This window comes from Arachis hypogaea, chromosome 15 (assembly GCF_003086295.3).
Source record: "Arachis hypogaea cultivar Tifrunner chromosome 15, arahy.Tifrunner.gnm2.J5K5, whole genome shotgun sequence".
NCBI lineage: Eukaryota > Viridiplantae > Streptophyta > Magnoliopsida > Fabales > Fabaceae > Arachis > Arachis hypogaea.
The window spans coordinates 13193422-13217150 of NC_092050.1; the positions used below are offsets into that span (position 1 = coordinate 13193422).

At 32.0% G+C, this 23729-nt stretch overlaps 3 protein-coding genes across 7 annotated transcripts; 1 reads left to right on the plus strand and 2 right to left on the minus strand.

Moving 5' to 3' along the window:
- Positions 1-3716: 3716 nt before the first annotated feature.
- LOC112749532 (cytochrome P450 87A3) lies at positions 3717-7584 on the minus strand. Of its 2 annotated transcripts, XM_025797807.3 has the most exons (9): positions 7307-7584; positions 6899-7220; positions 6005-6154; positions 5584-5835; positions 5389-5478; positions 5202-5280; positions 4832-4938; positions 4376-4503; positions 3717-4270 (listed from the first exon to the last, which is right to left on the minus strand). In XM_025797807.3, the coding sequence occupies exons 1-9, from the start codon at positions 7498-7500 to the stop codon at positions 4108-4110; spliced, it is 1485 nt and encodes a 494-aa protein (XP_025653592.1). In that variant the 5' UTR covers positions 7501-7584; the 3' UTR covers positions 3717-4107. The 2 variants fall into 2 exon arrangements, with proteins under 2 accessions (XP_025653592.1, XP_072074713.1); XM_072218612.1 differs by having other exon boundaries at positions 5202-5478; positions 7307-7539.
- Positions 7585-10432: 2848 nt separating this feature from the next.
- LOC112749534 (cytochrome P450 87A3-like) lies at positions 10433-23191 on the minus strand. 4 transcript variants are annotated; one of them, XM_029292814.2, is made up of 8 exons: positions 22677-23191; positions 22269-22590; positions 22014-22163; positions 21599-21850; positions 21404-21493; positions 21210-21288; positions 20784-20890; positions 10433-10832 (listed from the first exon to the last, which is right to left on the minus strand). In XM_029292814.2, the coding sequence occupies exons 1-8, from the start codon at positions 22868-22870 to the stop codon at positions 10665-10667; spliced, it is 1362 nt and encodes a 453-aa protein (XP_029148647.2). In that variant the 5' UTR covers positions 22871-23191; the 3' UTR covers positions 10433-10664. The 4 variants fall into 4 exon arrangements, with proteins under 4 accessions (XP_029148647.2, XP_072074714.1, XP_072074715.1 ...); XM_072218613.1 differs by lacking the exon at positions 10433-10832 and adding an exon at positions 15757-16077; XM_072218614.1 differs by lacking the exon at positions 10433-10832 and adding an exon at positions 15878-16481.
- Positions 15940-20097, plus strand: LOC112749533 (protein HAPLESS 2-like). Its single transcript, XM_072218615.1, has 18 exons — positions 15940-16128; positions 16226-16369; positions 16466-16554; positions 16641-16680; positions 16783-16840; positions 16937-16997; positions 17140-17218; positions 17316-17450; positions 17550-17744; positions 17831-17911; positions 18018-18118; positions 18285-18402; positions 18712-18744; positions 18843-18936; positions 19023-19111; positions 19251-19363; positions 19476-19576; positions 19676-20097. The coding sequence occupies exons 1-18, from the start codon at positions 15940-15942 to the stop codon at positions 20095-20097; spliced, it is 2142 nt and encodes a 713-aa protein (XP_072074716.1).
- Positions 23192-23729: the final 538 nt, after the last annotated feature.

Genomic DNA, 23729 nt, shown 5'->3' on the forward strand with positions numbered 1-23729 from the left:
AATTTGGTTCTCTTTTGATCAAGAACTCGATAAAAGGCTAAACACCCCGACACTTTAAGATAATTTAAATTAGGTTTCCTTCCTTTCCAAATTTCATAAGGAGAAACCTTTCTATGTCTTGATAGTATCCTATTATGGATATGACATGATGTCAATAATGCTTCACCCCATAAATTATAAGACAATTTTGCATTTAATAACATTGAATTAACCATATCCACTAAGGTACGATTTTTCTTTTCCGCCAAACCATTTTATTGCGGAGTATATGGAGCGGAAGATTCATGCACAATACCATGTAATTCACAAAAGTTATCAAATTTATTAGAAAAATATTCTCCACCTCAATCACTACGAAGAAATTTTATTTTCTTATCATGCATATTTTCTACTTCCATTTTATATTTCTTAAACATTTCAAAAGCTTCATCTTTATTTCTAAGCAAATACACATAAGTAAATCTAGAACAATCATCAATAAAGGTTATAAAATATCTTTTTCCTCCTCTAGTAATATTGCCATTTAGTTCACAAATATCACTATAAATCAATTCTAATAAATGTGTATTTCTTTCAACCTTAGAAAAAGGTTTCTTAGTAATTTTGGATTGTATGCAAATATCACATTTCTTATTAAAATCCTTGTTACTAAGATCAATATAGTTATTCTTTTGCATATATTCAATTGATTTGTAATTTAAGTGTGCTAATCTACTATGCCATAAATCACAAGAATCAACAACATACAGGAAAACATTCACTTTATTAATACTAAGTTTAAACATACCTTCAGTACAATATCATTTTCCTATGAATACATCATTCTTAAGCAAGATCACTTTATCGGATTCCATTACAATTTTGAATCCTTTCTTACACAAAAGACTAACAGAAACTAAATTTTTTCTCAAATATGGAACATGAAGTATATTTATTAAACTTAATTTCTTTCCAGATGTAAAATTCAATTCCACACTTCCTTGACCACAAACTTTGGCTGAGTTGTCATTGCCCATCAAGACTTCTCTATTGTTCACTTCTTCATATGTTTTGAATTGGTTGCGATCATTGCAAACGTGAACAGTAGCTCCAGAATCTAACCACCACTCAAGTGATTTTTCTTGTGTTGCTATGTTGACTTCTGTAACCATGCCAATATGCATGTTTTGTATTTTTTCTGCAACCATAGCAATTAGATCCTTCTCTTCCACTAAGTTGGTCTTTGGTGCTTCTCTTTTCAGAAGTCTACATTCTTTGATATAGTGTCCTTTCTTATGACAATGATAACACTCTCTTTGTCTTTTCTTATCTTGCTTTGAATCTTTAGAGAACTTTCTTTTCTTCCTATTGGTGTTATTTTCACCAATATGATTCACTTTAGAACTTTGAGAAAGATACACAGCATCACGTTTTCGAGTTTCCTCCTCTATATGTATATGCCTTAGTAATTTCTCAATTGTGAAGTCCTCACCAAGATGTAAAAGTTTCTTCCTATAACCATTCCAAGATGAAGGCAATTTTGAAATAATTGCTCCAACTTGTAATGATTCAGGAATCACCACTTGTAGATCACGAAGTCTACTTACAAGGATTTGTAATTTATGAATTTGATCCATGACAGGCATAATATCATTCATAATAAATTCAAAATATTTCATCATAATAAACTTATCTGTTCCTTGTCGTTCGGTATTGTACTTTTCTTCCAAAGACTTCCAAATCTCCAATGGTGATTGAATTGACATGTAGAGATCATAGAGTCGGTCGGATAAAGTGTTGAGGATATGACCTCGACATGCGAAAGTATTTTCATCACGTTTCTTCTTCAATTGAACGATCTTTTCTTTCTCTTCCGGTGTGAGATTTTCAGCGACATCGACAATTGGTGTAGTCTTTGGGTCAATCACATATGCAAGATTGAGAATCGAAAGAAGGAACATCATCTTGTCCTTCCAACGGTTGAAGTTTGTTCCATCAAAGCGATCTAACTTGACAAACTATTGATTCATGACCTTGAACGTGGTGTTTTGATCTTATGCCATCTTCAAGTAATATCTCTCTAAAATGTTGGGTATATGGTATGAGAAGATGATAAAATCTTATATTTGTGTAGTGGTTTTAAGGTACGATTAGATCGCTTTCTTTAGAGAGATATTTGTCCCCACACTTAGTTGCTATAGGGTTGATGACAATACTCTCCCAGGATACAATGAAACCAATAAATTTCTTAGTTAGCAATAATAAGAAATTATTAACTCTCTTGAACAAAGAAAACTCTCAATAGATAAAATCACATGTACACTTAGTACTTGTTATTATCCTTTTGTTACGCACACTTTGAATAGTGGATAATTCATATATATATATATATGCTGCATGTATTAGAATCAAAAAGTCACGTAGCTTATGAACAGATGTAACCTTTGGTTATTGAATAGTTACATAATGAAAAAATGTGACTTTTGATTATTCCTTGAATAGGTACAAAGTACCGTTAACATACACTAACAATCATTCATAATATATATGTAGGTACACAACTGTTAGAGAAAGAATTAAACCGTAAATGATAATTATTTAATCGTTTATATTTAATATTAATATATTAATTTGTAAATATTCTTTAGGGGACAAATAAGTTTGTGATTTGTAATTATTAATTAGTTATTATTAGTATTTTTAATGGTGTAAAATTTTATTTAATGGTGTGAAATTACTAATTTTTTTTCTAGTTAAATGCTGGTCAAATTTTAATAAAAGTGCTGTGAATATATTTTCTCATAAAGGTGCTTTGACTTCCAAAACATATGTCTTCTTGCCTTGTGTGCTTTCAAGATAGTAAGAATGACAGGTAGGGGTGAAAACAGGTCAGGCAAAGGCAGGCTTTGCTCTTAACAGGCGGTCAATTAGCCTGAACCTAGCCTGCAACCTGCTATAAACTTTTTTTAAAATACTAAACCTGACTTGTTATTCAACCTGGCTTGACCTGAAACCTGTTAAAAGGCCTGATAATTTTTTTTACAAAAATAAAAATATTATTTAAAAAAAAACTATTTTTTAATAAGCATATTTATATATAATATGTCATATTTAATATTTATAAGAATTTTTAAATTTTAAAGTATTTAAAATATATAAAATTATTTATAATTAAATATAATAAATTTAAAATATTTCATAATTTTGTTAATAATAAAAAAATTATTTCTATATGTAACTATGTATTAACAGGCTCAGGCAGGTCTGACAGGCCAATAAAGCTTATTAGTGAGTCTGAACCTGACCTATTAACATAATAAGCCTTTTATAAGAGCCTGTATCTATTTTATGACAGGGCAGGGCAGACCAGGTCAGGCCAAACACAGGTCAGGTTGCAGGCCCCTGACAGGCCGCCTGACCTTTTTCCACCCCTAGTGGCAGGTGGGTTAGCTCGCTTCGCCAAATGGCGAGCTACCTGTTTATTGAAGTGGTTCTAAATTTTTACCCCATTATATCTAACGGCGGATTGACAGGTTTATGCTGCTAATTCTCTTTTTTTTAATTATTAAACTATTAAATATTAAAAAATATATAATTTTACAAATATTTCAATAAATTTATAATTTTTAAAGACATAAAAAAAATTATAATTTTTAAATTCACAAATACTAAAGTTTTTATAATTCTAAATATCTAATAAACATAATCATCAACTAAATTTTTTGAAACAAAATAATGAAACTAAAATTGTCCGAAATAAAACAAACATTATCCAAAATATATAATTAAACATTGTCCAAGTCTCTAATTAATCAAACATGGTCCAAATTATAACTTGGAGTAAAACGAACAAACATTCTAAATACAAGCACAAAAAGAAGTTCCAAATTCAATTATCATCTCAAAACAAAAAGTCAGCTGGACAAGCCCGTCCCGCCCCGCCCCGCTTAAATCCGCCACGCCAAAACCCATGGATTAGGCGGTATGGGAGTATGGGTTTGGCAGACTTTTGTTATAGCGGCTTCAAATTTTATCTCGACCTGCCTTTTTTGGCGAGCTATGCAAGCCGGTCGGGCAGGTTTCAACCCGGTTGCCGCCCCTAGAAAATACCAAAGATTGAGAAGGTGTTCAATGTAATTTCCTACCATAACGTGGGAGTATTTTGGTTTCTAAGTTGTGATGTTCTGATTCTTGATTACTTTGATCTTTTTTAATCATCTGAACATGAAATCCATCTGGAAATTGTAATCCAGGCGTTCTAATAATATTCCCTCCTTTGATAGGGTTCCACCTGAAATATTATTCATATTACTATTAAGAAGATACTCTTCATCTGAATTTAAATTTACACTCAAAAGAAATATGCATGGTAGTGACATTTTCATGATGATGTTACCTGTACTTGGTCACCAAGCAATGAATAAAGACAGCCATCTGAACCTTAGTGAAGTCTGCTCCAACACAAAATCTCATGCCGCCGCCGAAAGCCATGAATTGTCTGGTTGCACCATTCAATTCTATTCCCTGTAAACCATTAATATATTAGTTTCTTATATTCCTTGAAGGAGCTCTAAAAGACTAAAATCATGTAAATCATTTTGCTGTTTATGACAATTGATAACTATACTCACGTTGAATCGTATCCTTATTAGACCAACTCATACTTATTGAACAAAAATGCTACACGCATGTCAAACTCAATTACTAAAATTTTTTATGTGTATTTTATATTTTAAAATGTATTCTGTATGAACGCTGATTTGGTAACTGATTTTTTATAACATCCAAGTTGTACCATATTATATGAAAATAGCATAAGTGTGACAAAATATATAGAAGACAAATCACATACCTCCCATCTGGAAGGGTTGAAGGAGAGAGGATCTTGATATTTGGCTGGACTCAAGTGAACAGCTGGGGGACACACCATTACTGCCCAACCTGCTGGTATGGTATATCCTGCATTGCATGAGGTGGTGTTCATGTCAGATACATTACCTATATAAAAAGGCATGTATGTGTATATGTGATGTATGAACTGGACCAATCAAATAAAATTTGTAAATACATTGAGACATTCAGTGTTCCTATTAGTCCAATAATTGGTTGATTTCATAACTATCAAATAAAATTGTCTTTAATTGTTTAATCATATGCCAATGAGTTTTCTACTTCTCTTTTGAGGGATTCTAAGGAGACAATTAATACATTTAATCACATACCTTTGAAATTAATTTCCCTTAGAGCCTTTCTAAAAATTCCTGGAGCTATATTTGCAAGTCTCACAGTTTCATTAATGAACTGCAAATCATCATGGACTTGAAAAATGAGATTATATACATATGGAAATAATGAAGAAGAAAACATAGAGTAGTATACAAGAAAGCTTGTAATATATTCTGTATTCACCTGAAATGTATATGTCATTGATTTATATTCTTTCCATGTGACTCCGGAGTTTGGATCTTTGCGTCTTTTGAGTATGGATTCATGTTCTTCCTAAAAGGCAGAATAGTTTGAAGGGTCAAGATGAAGAAACTCAGAATGTCAAAAGCCACAAAAATAGTTCAAAGGACGATGAGTAGTTTTTAATTAACAACATACTTGTAATTGCTTGAGGACCAAGGGATTGTGAGAGAGGACTTTGATGGCGTAAGTGATTGCGAGAGAAGTGGTTTCGAAGCTTGCAAAGAGGAGGACAAACATGAGGTCCAAGGCTATGGCTTCTGTGAGGATTGTTCCCTCTTTCTTGAGTTCTTCAACTACATAGTCAAAGAAATCACTCTGCTCTTTCCTTGGCTTTGCTTTTCTTTCTTCAAGCATCTTCTTCAGCATCTTCATTGCCCTTTTCCTACCCTATGAACAAATTAAACAAACAACACATGCTGCTTCATTCAGACATTCTAGGTTGTGATGCACAGTTGTGCCAAATAATGCCAAAATTTTCAAAGAAAGAACTCAAAAAACTTATTATGATTTATATACTAATAACTATGGCTATTGTTGAAGAAATGAATTTATTTACCTGAAGACATTTATGATACGCTGTTCCTGGTAGGTCAAGAGGGAAGGAGATAAGTCCTTGTATAAATGCAACAAAGTTCTCCCTTAGATTCTCTGATGAATTCTTGGAGTCATAACTAATGAGTTTTTTGGCAGTAAAATCAAATATCATCTGCATGGAGGGACGGATCCAGAAATATTATTATAGGGCCAATAATTTATATAATATTTAAAAATTATACAAAAAATTATATAATGTAAGATGTATTACAAAAATATATCGATAGAGAATAAATTTTAAAGTGCAAAATATATGTATGTACTTTTTACTAACGAAATGGGCGATTTTTCGTATCATAAAATTCATAGATAATAGAATCTGTATCAAATTTTTTAGCAATTTTCTTTTCAATATAATTAAAAGACAATTAGCAAGAAATTCATCTTTCATTTTATTTTTGAATCATTCTTCACACTATTCATAATGAAAAAGATCTTTTTGTAACTTGAAATAAAGAGAATTAATACCAGATAAATCAGGAAAGATAGAAAAAGAATCTACTTTATAGAGTTTGAAAATGTTTATTTAATTAAAAAATATTATTAATAATATTTTTTTTCAGATTTTTTTAATATTATTATCTATTTTTTATATATTAAAAATTATTAATATTTAAATTAAATTGGACTTTTATTTATAATAGATAAAATATTAAATAAATTTTTTAAAAATTTAAATTATACTTAATAATTTATTATTATTAATTTTTTTTTAAAAAGCTGGGACCCTTATGTCGGTCGCTGACTGCATGGAGGTACAGTCGTACAACACAAATCAAACCATGTTTAGAAGAAGAATAAGAAGATTATGATATATTTTGATTGTGTATTAATGAATGAATGAATGAATTCATACAGTGGCTGTTGCTTCTTTGAGTTCAACAGTGTCCTGGGATGACCAGTGTTGTAAGGAAGTGCATGCTGCATGTTCAACCTCAGAGAGCATCTTCTTAAGGCTTTCAGGACCAAAGAGACTCAGCACCATGTTCTTGAGGTACTTGTACATGAATCCATGTAATGATCCTACATTCTGTCTCCCAAAGATCTCTGTGAATGTATCAGGGTACCAACTCTGGAACACTTGTCCCTCTTGCTGGAATATGAAGTAATTCAGATCGGGGTCTGTTGATACCACCACTGGTCTCCCCACCAAGTTAGTCTTGAATATTGATCCATACCTGAAAAAAAGAGATTCAAAACCAATCAATGTTTGTAACTAACTTGTAAGGTTTCATTGGTCAACAACTGAAATAGTTATATATACCTTTTGATCCTGTGCTTGATGAAGGGAGAAATGTCATCAGAAGTGTTAGGAGAGAAGAACTGAAGGGTCTCACCAACAAGTGGCAACCCCATTGAACCTGGTGGAAGCCTTCCATTGCATGTAGGATTCTTCCATCTATAAGCCAAAAATGTTGGCAAAATAATGATCAATGCTACAAGATACAGAGGCCACATTTTTCTTCCTTAGAGAAGAAAGGAATGAATGAAAAGCCATTTATAGAGAAGAGAAGATAATTAAATTAAAAAGGAGTGGACAGGCTCAGAGTGAGTAACAGTAAAAAGATAAGGAGGCTTGAGAAGATAGTGTATTACAGTTGGATTTGCATACATATCAGCATGATACAAGATCCTTTAGGTGAGAGGTTATTTCATAACAGAGCCTGTCGAAGAAGATAATAATAATAAGGGGTAAAATTACTAAATTGGTCCATATGTTTGGGCATGTTTGGGCGTAATTCTGTTTTGATCCTTAAGGTTTAAAGTGTCCTATTTGAATCCAAAAATGTTTCATTTAGCATCAATTTAATTCTACAGTGAGGGTCAAAGTTAAATAATTAACGAAATGTCCTACATAACAATAGTACAAGAACAAAATCGATAATATGGAGAACATGTACAAGCTCCAGAGGCACAAAATCAACCGTTGATGCATTAATACATTTATTTATTATTTTTCTTATAATATAAATAAAATATTTTCTATAGAACTAAAGAGAATGATAAATAAATATATTGATGCATCAACAGTTGATTTTGTGCCTCTGGAGCTTGTACTTGTTCTCCAGATTATCGATTTTGTTCTTGTACTTTTGTTACGTAGGACATTCCGTTAATTATTTAAGTTTGACCTCATTGTGGGACTAAATTGATGCTAAATGAAACTTTTTTGGATTCAAATAGGACACTTTAAACCTTAAGGATTAAAACAGAACCCAAAATTCATATACCAGCAGAAATGGAGCTAGGAAAAAGCGATTCACTTACTATTTTATTTGAATAGAATTGAAGAACTCAACGAGCCCGACGCGTGGCCGCAAACGGCTCGTCAATCGGAGCTCCGGATCAAAAGTTATCAAAGAAAGAAGATCAAGCTAGGTTTTGGAATTCATTCTCTTCTTCTCCATGCATTTACGCTGCTTCTGTTGTGTTCTAAGGCAGAAAATGAGCTTTAGCTCATTTATATACTGGGCTGGTTAGGCCCGCGGGCCTGGTTTGGGCCCGGTTCAACCGGCATTATGTCCAAACATAGGGGACCAATTTAGTACTTTACCTTCTAAATAAAAAATTACGCTGGAGACGATTTCGATTCTGACCCTAAATGTTAGGACCAAAACAATACTTATCCCTAATAATAATAACACATTTCTAGTTAATCAATTAAAGTACTAGCCAACTTTTTAAATTTCAAAAGAAGAGCGTCGTCGCTTCCTCCCATCTTCCAAAAAAACATCCCAAAAAAATCTAGTAATTCACATAAAAAATCATCTATTTACTCAGAAAAAAACATACAAAAACCCTATAAAAGAAACACATTTAATCGGAAAAAAAACTTCTGAAAATACAGTTAAAAACAAATTTGAAAAAAACTGCACTCCTAAATGAAACATCCCAAAACTTAGAAAAAAAAAATCCAATAACTCACATAAAAATAACTCATGAAAAGAAACATTCATTCACTAAAAAAAATTTAAAAACAGTTAAAGAAAAAAATTTTAAAGAAAATAGGAACACATTACAAATTGCGAGAGGGCGTTGTAGTGATTAGCGGCGGGGTGAATCACGAAGGGAAGAACGCAATGGTTGGAGGCACTGCACATGGGAGTGGAGGGAGCTACGACATTCGGCGGGACTGCACGACCCAAGGAAAGAGCCGATGTGGTCAGAGGCGCTACGCGTTGCGAGTGGGGAGCTGCGATAGCCGGAGGCACTATGCGTGGTGACGTAGTGAGGGCGACAGTTGACGGCGCTATGATTCGTGATGGAGAGCGCTATGGTAGAAGAGGAAGTCAGCAACGACATAAGTGGAAGTAGGAGAGGAAGGAAAGGTGAGTTGTTGTTTTTTTAATTTTGGGGTTATGTTTCAAGGTGTTCTTTTGTGTTATTGGACTTTTTTTTTGTTGCAGCTACATTGTAGTTGGTTGGAGTTGGCTGATACTTTAGTTGATTATTTTACTAAGTGGATCGAGACAGAATTTTTGGCTACTATCACAGCTCAAAAAAGTAAAAAAATTTTCTATAAAAATATTGTCACCTGATTTAAATCTTTATCATCTCGATTTGCCAGTCTTTATTCAAAAGCATTTCAAAAGCATGTAATGAGTTTATTATCTTTAATTGTTAACACTTTAGGATCAAATTTGAAAGACAAACTAATAAGTATTTTTTTCACTATCTTTTTATCAGACAAACCTTCCTATAAACTTTCATTTCAGTTACTAAACTCATTAATCTTGTATAGTAACTTTTTATTTTCTCAAAATCTTTTATTTTCATATTTGTATATTGCTTCCTTAGAGATTGGAAGAGGATTGTGCGTACCTTTGTATCGCCTCTGAACTCTTGCTCAAAATTTTTTCACACTTCCTTAACTGACGATATTCCCCATATCCTTGAGAAGATTGTCTTCGTTACAACTTGTTGGAGGAAATATAGAGCAATATAATTTCTTTATTGCTCTTCTTTCAATTTCTTCTTTTCTGCAGCGAAAAGTGTTGCTTGATTTTCGTGGACAACACCCCACAAATCTTATACTTATAGAAAAGTTTTTATTTGAGATTGTCAATCCTCATAACTGTCTTCTGACAATATGGGCACAAGAATATTTATAGTTGAGATAATCATAGTTATGGAGAAATTTGTTTGAGTGGGTTATAATGTGGTAGATATATATAGTTGAAAGTTTAGAAAAAAGATTCTATGGCCAATAGATGATCGAACGTAACTCTGATGCTACTGTTAGTTTTATGAAATAGTTTGAAGTTGGTTTAGTATACGATGAACTTGAATTGTATAGTAAGAATACTAAAGATAATTTTAATGAAGAAATAATTTGGATAAATGGTTTGAAAAATTTGATAGTTATATTATTAATGAGTTAAGAAGAGAGTACAAAAGCTAATAAAATCTAATATATTTGTTAAAGTTAATTACAATGAGTTTCATAATGACCTATTTATAAGTTTCACAAGTTGGTTCATTACAATTTTTATATAATTCTAGTTCTTGAATATTATAAATATTTTTAGATATTATCTTCTTAAACTTTTTAGTTACTTAATTTATTTATTTATTTTTAAAATTATGAAAATTCTAAAAAATATTACAAATGTATAACATATTCAGTAGGGATGTAAATGAGACGGGGCGGGGGATGCTTCCCTGCTTTCCGTCCCTGCCCCCAAAGTTAATCCCTGTCCCCACCCCGTTCTCGCTATGGAGGAATAATTGTCCTCATCTCCGTTCTCCGTATTCCCTGTATTTCTCGTGGGGCTCCATTTCTCATCTCCCTATATTTAACATTCATATAGAAATTATAATAAAAAATATTAAAAAGACCAAAAAACAAACTACAAAATATTATTACAAATACACAAATATATCTTATCTAAGATTATAAGTCCAGAAATATAACATAGCAAATCATAGTCCATCAAATAAAATCTTGAACAATAGAGTTAGAGTTTTTCAATGAGTAAAATTACTAAAAGAACCTCTATATTAAAAATAAAGTAAAGTTATTAAGTAAGTTCAAAAATTCAAAAAATTATCGGAAGATGGGACAGGAATCCCGCTCAGATCCTTGTGTCTATTTCAGAAGAATTTCGCTTCCCATTTCCATTCCAAAAAAAAAATTCTCCATTACTAAAAGCCATTCGGGACCGTCCCCGCGAGATCCTGACCTCCTAGGACTTTTGACACCCCTACTACTCAGTAAAGGACAATTGACAGCATCACACACTGGACTCTCCTCAACTTCAAAGGAATATGGACCATGACCTGATTGATGAGATGTTGAGTGTCCCTTGTGGTGGTGAAGCTCTCTGTCTGTAATGATCTGAAACCAATGGCTGACTCGACGAGTCAAAGAGATTTCGGCGATTCGAATTTTTGTGTGGTTTTCCAGAGTCAATTTCAAGAATCCCTGCGCTTCTTTCATCATCCATGTTACAAGTCTTTGTCCATGATCTTCTTTGAGTCCACATCGTTCTATCTCTCGATTGCCAATGGGGACATGGGATCTAGAACCATTTCTCTACAATAATGACATGAATGCTCTGAGGAGTTAAATCGCTAAATTTGTTGCCGGAAGAGTAAAACTATAAAAAAAGACAAAAGGAAAAGAATACGGAGTGATGGTGACACCATCACAAAAACGGATAAATCAAACCGTAACCCAGCCAAAACTCAGAACCAGAACCCTTTCTCCTTATCTCCTCTCACCTCTCTCTCACTGCTCGGCCTTCCAGCGGCATGTTGTTTCCCTAACTTTATCTCCGCTGCGTGCTCCCCTGCCTCGCGTCATCTCCTCCCTTGAGTATGGATCACTGCTCACCTCTGCTCCCTTGATTTGCTTTTGATTTTGTTTTGAATTTGAATTGGCTGTTGCTTTTTTTTTTTTTGTTTAATTTGGGAATCGCAAGCTGAGGTGCTTCATTTGTGGTTGTTTGTGAAAGCGCTTTCCCGACATGTCTGGTATTTTCTAGCGGCACTGCTTCCTCTATCCTTTGGCAGCAAAGAAACTTCTTAAAAATTTGTAAGGATACTTTATTTGATTTGCTTCTTTCAACCTTTCTCTCATTATAGCACTAGACAGTAGTTGACATTGTTTGTCGACGATAATTCTTTCAATCTTGTTATTAAAGCTTGGTTGTTGTTGTGTGATTGAAATATGAAATTACTTAATAGAAGATAAGGAGAGAAATAATTCACAATTGAAGTGGAGGCTATAGGTCATGTTAGACATAAACATATTGTGCGTATTGCATAGAGGGGGTTAACAGGTACTTCTTTTTAGCAAAGCAATAAATTATTTTAAGTTATTATATGTGCTCTCACAACTCCTAAATACATAGTATCTCTTTCTTTGTATTATCAATAGCATTTTTGTTTTAGTGTTTGTTTCAATATTCAGGCTGCTAGTGGATGAATATGTGAATAATGGTAATTTAGAGTAATGCATGCATGTTGCCATGGAACAAGGACACTTACCTAGGAGATCCGCATGAAAGTTGTACTCGACAGTTATCTAGTAAGTTCAGCTTTTTACTTTAAAACATTGGTCTTGGTAATTGCCAACACATTTCTATTTTTATCTTTAAGTTCTTTGCCTCTGAATGGATTTGATTGTAATCTGATATGTTATCCTATATCACTAATAATATTCTTTTTTCTTTGTTAAATAATACTATGGTTAAGTTTTAATATGAGAAAATATCACTAATATCACTCTCTATTTTACCTTCATTCTTAGCAAGCTTGTTTACTTACATGAAGCAATTGAATCGAAAGTTGTTCACCAGATATAAAGTCTAGCAATATATATTGATTGATGACGAGTTCAATAAAATGTTTTATGTTGTGAAAATGAAAATTCATTGGGTATGCATTCCTATCTCTTTTAACTACATTAAACTATTATTTTTAAATAATAACCTGGTCATTGTTTTTCCATGACTTAAGAGATAACATAACCTTATTTGAATGTTATTGCAGGTACTCCTGTGAAAATGTTAGAGAGCTAATAATGATGTATTTTGATACTTGATTTTGTAATAGTTTAAATTCCTTTAATTCAGGATATTTGCTTTTCAACACTATTACTTAAATTTCATATTTTTATTATTAAAAATATTACTTATATGGATGATAATCATCTCTTTAATTTTGTATGATATAATTTTGTGCTAAGTAACATTTTATTATATTTTATTTTTTAAATTTATCTTTCATGATTAGCCACGAAATATAACATAGTTAAATAACCCACCAACATTAACCATAGAAAAAATGTGACGAAAAACCTAGCCTACCAATATTAGTCACGGATAAAGTATGGTCGAATTATATTTTTAATTTATTTTTATTTATTTTTATTTTTATTTTTTTAATCAAAATTATGCAATTTTATTACCGAAAATTGGTCCAATTTGAACTACAGGCAGAATTGTAATAAAGAGAATAGGAAGTTCCAACTTTAATAAAATAACTTAACCATAAGAAAACTTAAAGAGGTAAAGTAAAAACTTAAGGGTCTCATCTTCTCTCACGCTTTTTCTGCCCATCTCCACCATAGTTTTTGAAGGGGTGATTTTACCTTTAAATATCCTGCGTTTCTTGCTAACCAGATTTGCCATAAGAGGTTTGCTGCTACTGCTCTTTTTTCATTAGATTTTCCTCCATTCTCAGTTCTTCTTACAGCTGAATCCACTACTTCCATGGTTCTTAAGGTTGAATCTGCCATGACAGATTTGAACATTTCCAAACTTCAGTCACATCTGGGCACTCCCAGAAATAATGAAAAATGTTTTCTTGTGACCGATTGTATTTTGGACACCAGGGTTCAATGGATTGTATTCGGGCGTTCAACCTTTTTTGTGTATCAATTTCCATAGCAAATTTTTTATTTTCGGTTGACAATTAATTTTCCATATGTTCCTCCATAAATCTTTTCTTTCGCATTGTTCTAGCATGTATTCAATTGGTGGGTGGTAGAAGTTAAAGGCTATTTTGTATCCTGAAGTAACAGTGAATCTGTCCCCTTTCTCCAGTATCTAGATAACTATATTCGTGGCTAATAGGCCAAAAACCATAGTTTAGTCCAAATATATATTTTTTTAAATTACATAACAAATTTATGATTCTAAAATTAAAAAAAAAAAGAAAGTAGTATTATTCCGAGTACTTGAAAATATTCTAGAGTACATGAAAATAAAAGAAGTACTCTCTTTGTTAACCATCTACACATATACTTTACCCATTTATCTCTTAAATATTGAAATGTTGAGCACATTTGGAAAATTCCAAATTTTAGGAGAAGTAATTAAGAAGGCTGATTTAGGTATAAGACATTAAAATATAATTGATTAAATATTTTAAAAATATTTTTAACAAAAATATTTAAAGAAGTGAACAACACTTATACTACGCTCACACAAACGGCACCGTTAATAGCAGCACACATAGCGAAAAATCGAGCAGGGGGAGACAGATGATTGGATGAAGAATGTGGGCGCAATCGATGAGTGAAAAGAAGAAACTAAAGCGTAATTGACGTTATTAATGGCTTGTGTTATTACTTATTACACCAATCTTAATTTTGCAAAACCAGCCATTAATGTGAATTATTCAAATTATAATTTAATAAATTAAATTAAAATAATTATAATTAATTAAGTTGTTCAATTTTTTTTGCTGGTTTAGACACTTGGTTTTTTGTATTTTTTCAAATATTTTTTTTGTCCTCTTCTAAACTCCTACTCTTTTATATATATATATATATTGTCACATGCATATCTTTTATCTACTTTTAATTTATACATATATCTCTTGGAAATGTAATTTTTTTTTATTTTTTTAATTTAATTTGATCATTTTAATTTTTTATTTTAGGCTTGATTTTTGTATATTTAGCCTGTATAGACGAAGTTCTTAAAAAAATGAAGTTCTAGTTAAAATTAAATATGTATTTATTGAATTTTTTAATTTTATATAATACTGATGAATACTCTCTTAACATGTATTGGTTGAATTGTTTTATTTTTGACGTTCATTCTTTCAGAAGCAAAACCATGTTATTTAAAGAAATAATTTTGTTATGAAAATAATTTTTTAAATGAACAATCAATTATAAAAATATTCGATAATAAAAATTAAAAGAATACATAAAAACTTAAAAATATTAACAAGAAAATTGGCTTTTTTTAAAATATTTTTTTAACTTTAATATTTATTTATTTATTATTTTATTTATAAATTATTTGTTAAAAAAATATGTTTACATCGATAAATTTTAATATTAATTAATAGATCCTTTGGTGTAAAACTAATTTTGGTTGTGATTTTTTTAAATTGATATTTTTTATTGCTATATAATGTCATAGAAAATATAAAACTAATTCTCTTTATATATAAGTGATACTAAATTTTTCTAAAATAGCATAATAAGATAGTAATTTATTTCATATTGATGCTATATAAAAATTAATTGTTAATTTAATAAAAAATTAAATAATTAAAATCATACATGTAATATAAATATAATTTTGTAATTTTAAAAATATTAAAAATATATTTTAAAAATGAACCCATCAAACATATTTTTTTATTTTCCATACATAAAAATAAATCTTCTTTTTTATAAAGGTAAAAAATTGAAAATTATTTTTTAAAATAAAAATAAAAATATTTTCGCAAATTAATCAAACTGCTGAATCATCAAAATGAAAATTTTTTATGTTAGGTATTTTTTTGGCCGAACAGTTTTAGTCACTAACAAAAATTACATTCGAACAGTTATCTCTTTTTAGTAATAATAATATAAAATGCTACCGTCTTGCAGAACTTGTTAATATTATTGGAAGCATCCATGGTTGATCAAGAATACACTAAAGAATAATGATACTACTCCGCACCATAGTCATCATCTTTTTCTTTGTTTCTTCCTTTCTCAGCCTTCACATGGCCGCTGCAGTCCAAATCATTTCCAAGTCAAAACTGGAGAAATGCGAGAAAAACTCCAACTCTGGCGATAACCTTAATTGCACCACAAAAATCGTGGTCAACATGGCCGTTCCCAGTGGCTCAGTAATAACAATGGCTCTCTGAACAAATATTTATTTTATTTTATTCTTGTTTCAAATGTTGAGTACATGTATATCTATATAATGCAATGGTGGTGTAGAGTGGAGGAGAGGCATCAATTGTTGCAGAGTTAGTGGAGGTGGAGGAAAACTCAACCACCAAGATGCAAACGCTGCGGATTCCACCTATCATAACTGTAAATAAATCTGCTGCTTTTGCATTGTATCAGTTATCATACATACGGGTACATACCACTATCACAACTTCTCTCTCTTGCAATGGACACATATAACTTCAATTAATTTCAGTTTGGATGCATGGCTCTTTAATTACTTTGTAGGATGTTCCTTATAAACCTGAAGAGTACTATGTTAGAACACGAAAGTGTGAGCCAGATGCTAGTTCAAATGTTGTTAAGATATGCGAAAGGCAAGCCTTGTAATAATTCTGTTATTAGAAATGCATATTGATGGATTGAATTTATTGATGAGAGTTTGTAGGATGTGTTGTTTCAGATTGCGGGATGAAGAAGGTCATATAATTGAAAAAACTCAGGTGCTGCTATTTATGTATTTTATATTTGATTATTTACGTAAAGATGTCTTTATACGATGATAGCAGATAATCGCTAAACAGTTTGAGATATTTATGCTTTAGCCAATATGTTGTCCATGTGGACCACAACGACGGATGCCTTCATCTTGTGGAAACTTCTGTAAGTGCTTAAATTATTAATTTGCTATTAGTAAGTTATATAGAAAGGATTAGAACTAGAATTAGTGTTATAATGAATTGTTTAACTGGCCATCAGTTGATAAATTGACAAAAGGAAAGGCTAACACGGCACATTGTGTGCGCTTTCCAGGTGAGTGGTAAGCTTTCATTCTTCCTATCTTATGTTGATTCAAATTCAAGTTCAAATCCATTATGCTGATTCTCACTAACAGGAATAGGTTGATCTTAAATGGAAGTAACCTACTTGTATTGTATGTATTTGTTTTCAAATCATATCAGGTTTCATGTATTTGGTATTGGACGGCAAACCTTGGAATTTAGTATTCGAATACAGGTCAAGAGTGGGAACAAAGTTTCGGTATGTACATCATCATACTGGATTTTTGTTAATTGATTATTTGATCTGTTTTTATGTGTATCTAATAGAATTTTTCTTATCCATATTTGGCTGGCAGGAAGTGATTGTGGGTCCTGAAAACAAAACAGTGACATCTCAAGATAAATTTTTGAGGGTTAATCTTATTGGAGATTTTGTTGGGTATACAAGTATACCATCTTTTGAGAATTTCTATCTTGTTGTACCAAGACGGGTATGCTTTTAATGTTGACTAGTATAAGGTTGTTAACAATTATTATTTGACATATTATAGGAAAAATAAAATTGAAATTTTAGAATTTTCTTATCCCAGGGTGGCCCTGGTCAGCCACAGGAATTGGGAAGAAATATATCAATGTGGATGCTACTTGAAAGAGTTAGATTTACTTTAGATGGTTTTGAATGTAACAAAATTGGTGTTAGTTATGAAGCTTTCAATCAACAACCAAACTTTTGCTCTTCACCCTATTGGAGTTGTTTGCACAATCAACTCTGGAATTATTGGGAGGTCAGTAACTTCAACATTATACTTTAAAGTACAATTTTCTTAATAGTTATTGAAAATCTGAGAGATTTTAGTATTATTATTATCAGGCTGATTTGAACCGCTTAAGTAGGAACCAGACGCCACTCTATGGTTTGGAAGGACAATTTGAAAGGATAAATCAGCATCCAGTTATGTTGCAATAGTTGTATATTGTTTTATTTAATTTATATTTATAAATTGATAAGTTAATATATTCCATTATATATTATTTCCAACTTATTTTCTTCTTTGCAGAATGCAGGGGGTTATTCTTTCTCCATAGGAATTACAGAGGTTCTTAATACAAACCTTGTGATAGAATTAAGTGCCAATGATGTAGAGTACGTTTATCAAAGGTAAGATTATTTAGTAGGTACATAGAATAATTATCAAAAGAGTGGTGGTTGCTTCATAGTTAGTTATAGTCATGATGATTATGCTTTAACTTATTTTTTAAGCACTTTAACCCAATTTTACATACAACTTTTTAAAATTTGTTTGATATATTTCACTTTTTTCTAGGAGCCCTGGAAAGATTCTCAGTGTTAGTATCCCTACATTTGAAGCTTTAACTCAATTTGGAGTTGCTACAATCACTACTAAGAATACTGGTGATGTGGAAGCATCATATAGTTTGACGGTACTTTGTTGTTCTACATTTCCATTATAGTTTCTCACCTTCTTAAGGTCTATGTTAAGCTTCCTGGCATCTAATTTTGTTATCCTTTGCTCTCTTTACTTGGAACATGGAATGATCATTTGATCAATTTTCTTTATTATGACTTGGATGTGGCAGTGGAATTCTGCTTGATTGAATTGATGCCAATGCTCCTAAACTCAGATGCTTAAGTTTTATAAAGTCTACAAAACTAGAATAAAATATGCTTGCATAGCAGTAATTTTTCAAGGGGTTCAACATTTAGCTTTGACTTATTGCTCAATCTTGCAGTTTAATTGCTCCAAGGATGTCACCTTAATGGAGGTATTATTTAAAACATCTATGATGTGTTCATTTTCAACAAATGATTGATACTCTAATATATGCTGCTGCTTCTTTTTTTTTTTCAAAATCAATTATAGGAACAATTTTTAATAATGAAGCCAAATGAGATTACAAACAGATCATTTAAAATATACCCGAACACGGATCAAGCCTCAAAATATTTATGCGCAGGTAACAAAAGGTTATACTTAAGTAATTCACATATTTTTTTTATGTATAATATGGTGAAGACATTAACTTTTTTTTTTTGGATGAAGCTATACTAAAAGATTCTGATTATAGCGAAGTTGATAGAGCTGAATGTCAGTTTACTACTATGGCAACTGTTCTTGATAATGGAACCCAAGTATGTTCTTTTCTGGTTCTAGAAATTTTTCGTCTTTATTTTCCCTTGAGATGAAACAAACTCAAATCAACATAATATGTTCTGATATTCTCAATAGTTGAAATGGAACAAAACATGAAATTTTAGGAAATTACTGCAGGGAATGCCTTTTCAACCACCAGAGACTGACATGAGTTTCTTTGATTCTATTGAGCACATGTGGACCAAACTATGGACAAGCTTTGTAGACTTTGTTACTGGAAAATCTTGCAGGTATTATTATTTTTCTTCCGAGATGTACATATTTTACATAATTCAATAGAATCTATATGTTGAAATATGGAGTTTTGCTATAAATTTTTAAGTAGAGATTTTTATTCAACAGGCAAAAATGCTCTGGTTTCTTTGACTTCAAGTGCCATATACAATATGTATGCTTGAGTTGGATATTGATGTTTGGTTTATTTCTAGCAATATTTCCAGCAGGTATGTTTTCCATTTAATGTGATTATTACTATAAATGAAGCTAGAGATTTCAGTACTCACATTCATGAAGGGTAAATAATAATGTTCATTGGATTGCAGGGATTGTGGTATTATGGCTTTTGCATGAGGAAGGCCTATTTGACCCTATTTATTACTGGTGCGACGACACCTTTGTCGACGATCAAATCATGGATAAACAGAACTACAAATATGACAAAAGACACCACCATAGACAAGAAGCTAAGCACCCTAAGCATGGTTCCCAACATAGGCAAAGGACTGGTTATGAGCCCAAGCATAAGCAAAAGCATAGGCATTCTGAAGGAGAGTCTGGTAGTTTTGATCATTTGCATCATGTTCAGAAAGAAAATCACAAGCATGGACACAAGAAGAATAAAGATATCATGTTGCATAATGTTGAAAATCGTGCTCATCATAAGCGTAAGAGAAATCGAGACACTTCAATCGGATTAGTCAAAGAGATGAAGCTGAATCGTGACGAACACAAACAGGAGTTGTAGATGAACAGAACTAGAGTCTATGTAAAGAAAGTTGTTATTATTTTCAGTATTAGACACTGCAATGCTTAGTGCAACTTTTGAACACCCTTCCTAGTTAGACATCATAAGTCTCCTATTATATTTTCTAATAGAATGGGGAACAGAAATTAAAGAAAGTTATTGAAAGATGGCAAATATAGAAATAATGTATCCTTCGCTTTCATTATTTCTAATAGAATGGGGAACAGAAATTAAAGAAAGTTATTGAAAGTTATTTTCTAATTCTGGTTGCACCATTCAATTCTATTCCCTGTAAACCATTAATATATTAGTTTCTTAGATCCCTTGAAGGAGCTCTAAAAGACTAAAATCATGTAAATCTTTTTGCTGATTATGACAATTGATAACTATACTCACTTTGAATCATATACTTATTAGACCAACTCATACTCCATTCCTATTAGATTTGGTATGGCCATGTTTTAAATATTTTAGGACTAGAATAACTGGACATATAGGTTGAACAAAAATGCTACATGCATGTCAAAAATCAATTACCAAAAATTTTTTATGTATATTTTTTATTTTAATATGTATTCTATATGAGTGACTGATTTGGTAACTGATTTTTTGTAACATCCAAGTTGTACCATATTATATGAAAATAGCATAACTGTGACAAAATATATAGAAGACAGATCACATACCTCCCATCTGGAAGGGTTGAAGGAGAGAGGATCTTGATATTTGGCTGGACTTAAGTGAACAGCTGGGGGACACACCATTACTGCCCAACCTGCTGGTATGGTATATCCTACATTGCATGAGGTGGTGTTCATGTCAGATACATTACTTATATAAAAAGGCATGTATGTGTATGTCTGATGTGTGAACTGGACCAATCATTTCTTAACTAATAATTAATTCCTATTATTTTAATTGCTAGTCCATCCCCCCCCCCCCAAAAAAAAAATCAAATAAAATTGTTAAATACATTCAGTGTCCCTATTAGTCCAATAATTGGTTGATTTCATAACTATCAAATAAAATTGTCTTTAGTAGTTTAGTTATTATCCCAATGAGTTTTCTTTTGAGGGATTCTAAGGAGACAATTAATACACTTAATCACATACCTTTGAAATTAATTTCCCTTAGTGCCTTTCTGAAGATTCCTGGAACTATATTTGCAAGTCTCACAGTTTCATTAATGAACTGCAAATCATCATGGACTTGAAAAAATGAGATTATATATACATGGAAAAAATGAAGAAAAAAATATAGTATATAAGAGTAGTATACAAGAAAGTTTGTAATATTCTGTACTCACCTGAAATGTATATGTCATTGATTTGTATTCTTTCCATGTGACTCCGGAGTTAGGATCTTCGCGCCTTTTGAGTATGGATTCATGTTCTTCCTAAAAGGCAGAAAAATTTGAAGGGTCAAGATGAAGAAACTGAGAATGTCAAAAGCCACAAAAATAGTTCAAAGGATGATGAGTAGTTTTTAATTAACAACATACTTGTAGTTGCTTGAGGACCAAGGGATTGTGAGAGAGGACTTTGATGGCGTAAGTGATTGCGAGAGAAGTGGTTTCGAAGCTTGCAAAGAGGAGGACAAACATGAGGTCCAAGGCTATGGCTTCTGTGAGGATTGTTCCCTCTTTCTTGAGTTCTTCAACTACATAGTCAAAGAAATCACTCTGCTCTTTCCTTGGCTTTGCTCTTCTTTCCTCAAGCATCTTCTTCAGCATCTTCATTGCCCTTTTCCTACCCTATGAACAAATCAAACAAACAACACATGCTGCTTCATTCAGACATTCTAGGTTGTGATGCACAGTTGTGCCAAATAATGCCACAACTTTCAAAGAAAGAACTCAAAAAAGCTTATTATGATTTATATACTAATAACTATTGCTTTTGATTGAATTTATTTACCTGAAGACATTTATGATATGCTGTTCCTGGCAGGTCAAGAGGGAAGGAGATAAGTCCTTGTATAAATGCAACAAAGTTCTCCCTTAGATTCTCTGATGAATTCTTGGAGTCATAACTGATGAGTTTTTTGGCAGTTAAATCAAATATCATCTGCATGGAGGTACAGACACAAATCAAACCATGTTTAGAAGAAGAATAAGAAGATTATGATATATTTTGATTGTGTATTAATGAATGAATGAATGAATTTCATACGGTGGCTGTTGCTTCTTTGAGTTCAACAGTATCCTGGGATGACCAGTGTTGTAAGGAAGTGCATGCTGCATGATCAACCTCAGAGAGCATCTTCTTAAGGCTTTCAGGACCAAAGAGACTCAGCACCATGTTCTTGAGGTACTTGTACATGAATCCATGTAATGATCCTACATTCTGTCTCCCAAAGATCTCTGTGAATGTATCAGGGTACCAACTCTGGAACACTTGTCCCTCTTGCTGGAATATGAAGTAATTCAGATCGGGGTCTGTTGATACCACCACTGGTCTCCCCACCAAGTTAGTCTTGAATATTGATCCATACCTGAAAAAAAGAGATTCAAAACCAATCAATGTTTGTAACTAACTTGTAAGGTTTCATTGGTCAACAACTGAAATAGTTATATATACCTTTTGATCCTGTGCTTGATGAAGGGAGAAATGTCATCAGAAGTGTTAGGAGAGAAGAACTGAAGGGTCTCACCAACAAGTGGCAACCCCATTGAACCTGGTGGAAGCCTTCCATTGCATGTAGGATTCTTCCATCTATAAGCCAAAAATGTTGGCAAAATAATGACCAATGCTACAAGATACAGAGGCCACATTTTTCTTCCTTAGAGAAGAAAGGAATGAATGAAAAGTATAGCTAGAGAGAAGAGAAGAGAAGATAAGAAAATTGAAAAGGAGTGGACAGGTTCAGAGTGAGTAACAGCAAGAACTAAGATAAAAGAGGGTTGAGAGTTGAGAAGATAGTGTTGGATTTGCATACATATCAGCATGTTACAAGATCCTTTTATATAGGGAGAGGTCACTTCATAACAGAGCCTGTTGAAGAAGATAATAATAACAATAATAATAATAGTGGTGATAGTAATATTATTAATAAAATAATGTATTTATTTTGGCTTCCCCTTATAGTATTTCGTGAAGTTGGTTGTTCAAAAAGCTGTACAAGTAGTTGGAGATAGAATAGAATAATTGGAGTTATATCTGTCTATATATTTAGACCACTTTATTTGCTTTGTCAACGGCATCAACATATATGATGTGTTATTGAAGAGATTAATTTGCAAACATATGATGATATGAATCTTACTTGATGCTTCCTCTCTCCCACGTCTTATTTATTTATTTATTTATTTAGTTTGTTTTAGTTTCCTATTATCCTGATTGTGATTGCAGCAAATAAAGAGTGCATATAACACGAAACTGAAGAAGCACGAGGCAGAATTGTGGCAGTTTTTTTAGGAGATATTGTGGGTATTCCCTAGATTTGATGAGAGAGTTGAAGCTAAAGAGAGAGTAGTGATGAGGTTCATAGAATCTGAAAGTAAATCTTCCAAAGGATCATTTAATGCTTCAAAAAGTCCTTAAACTTGTGTGTCTCTACTAATGAATGCCTTAACCAACTTCATTCAAAATCTATGCTAAATTCTCAGTCTCTCTCATGTTGATGCATGCCAC

Excerpts from the sequence above, each read along its gene's own strand:
- LOC112749532 (XM_072218612.1), bottom strand. The coding sequence starts at position 7,500 with ATGTGGCCTCTGTATCTTGTAGCATTGATCATTATTTTGCCAACATTT. Across the intron at positions 6,155-6,898 it reads TCAAAGAAGCAACAGCCACT|ATGATATTTGATTTTACTGC; the intron begins GTATGAATTCAT and ends CCCTCCATGCAG. Across the intron at positions 4,504-4,831 it reads TCAACCCTTCCAGATGGGAG|GGAATAGAATTGAATGGTGC; the intron begins GTATGTGATTTG and ends AATGGTTTACAG.
- LOC112749533 (XM_072218615.1), top strand. The coding sequence starts at position 15,940 with ATGATACTACTCCGCACCATAGTCATCATCTTTTTCTTTGTTTCTTCC. Across the intron at positions 16,998-17,139 it reads GTGCGCTTTCCAGGTGAGTG|GTTTCATGTATTTGGTATTG; the intron begins GTAAGCTTTCAT and ends AAATCATATCAG. Across the intron at positions 19,577-19,675 it reads TCTAGCAATATTTCCAGCAG|GGATTGTGGTATTATGGCTT; the intron begins GTATGTTTTCCA and ends ATTGGATTGCAG.
- LOC112749534 (XM_029292814.2), bottom strand. The coding sequence starts at position 22,870 with ATGTGGCCTCTGTATCTTGTAGCATTGGTCATTATTTTGCCAACATTT. Across the intron at positions 22,591-22,676 it reads ATCAAGCACAGGATCAAAAG|GTATGGATCAATATTCAAGA; the intron begins GTATATATAACT and ends TCTTTTTTTCAG. Across the intron at positions 10,833-20,783 it reads TCAACCCTTCCAGATGGGAG|GGAGATGAGAAATGGAGCCC; the intron begins GTATGTGATCTG and ends TGTTAAATATAG.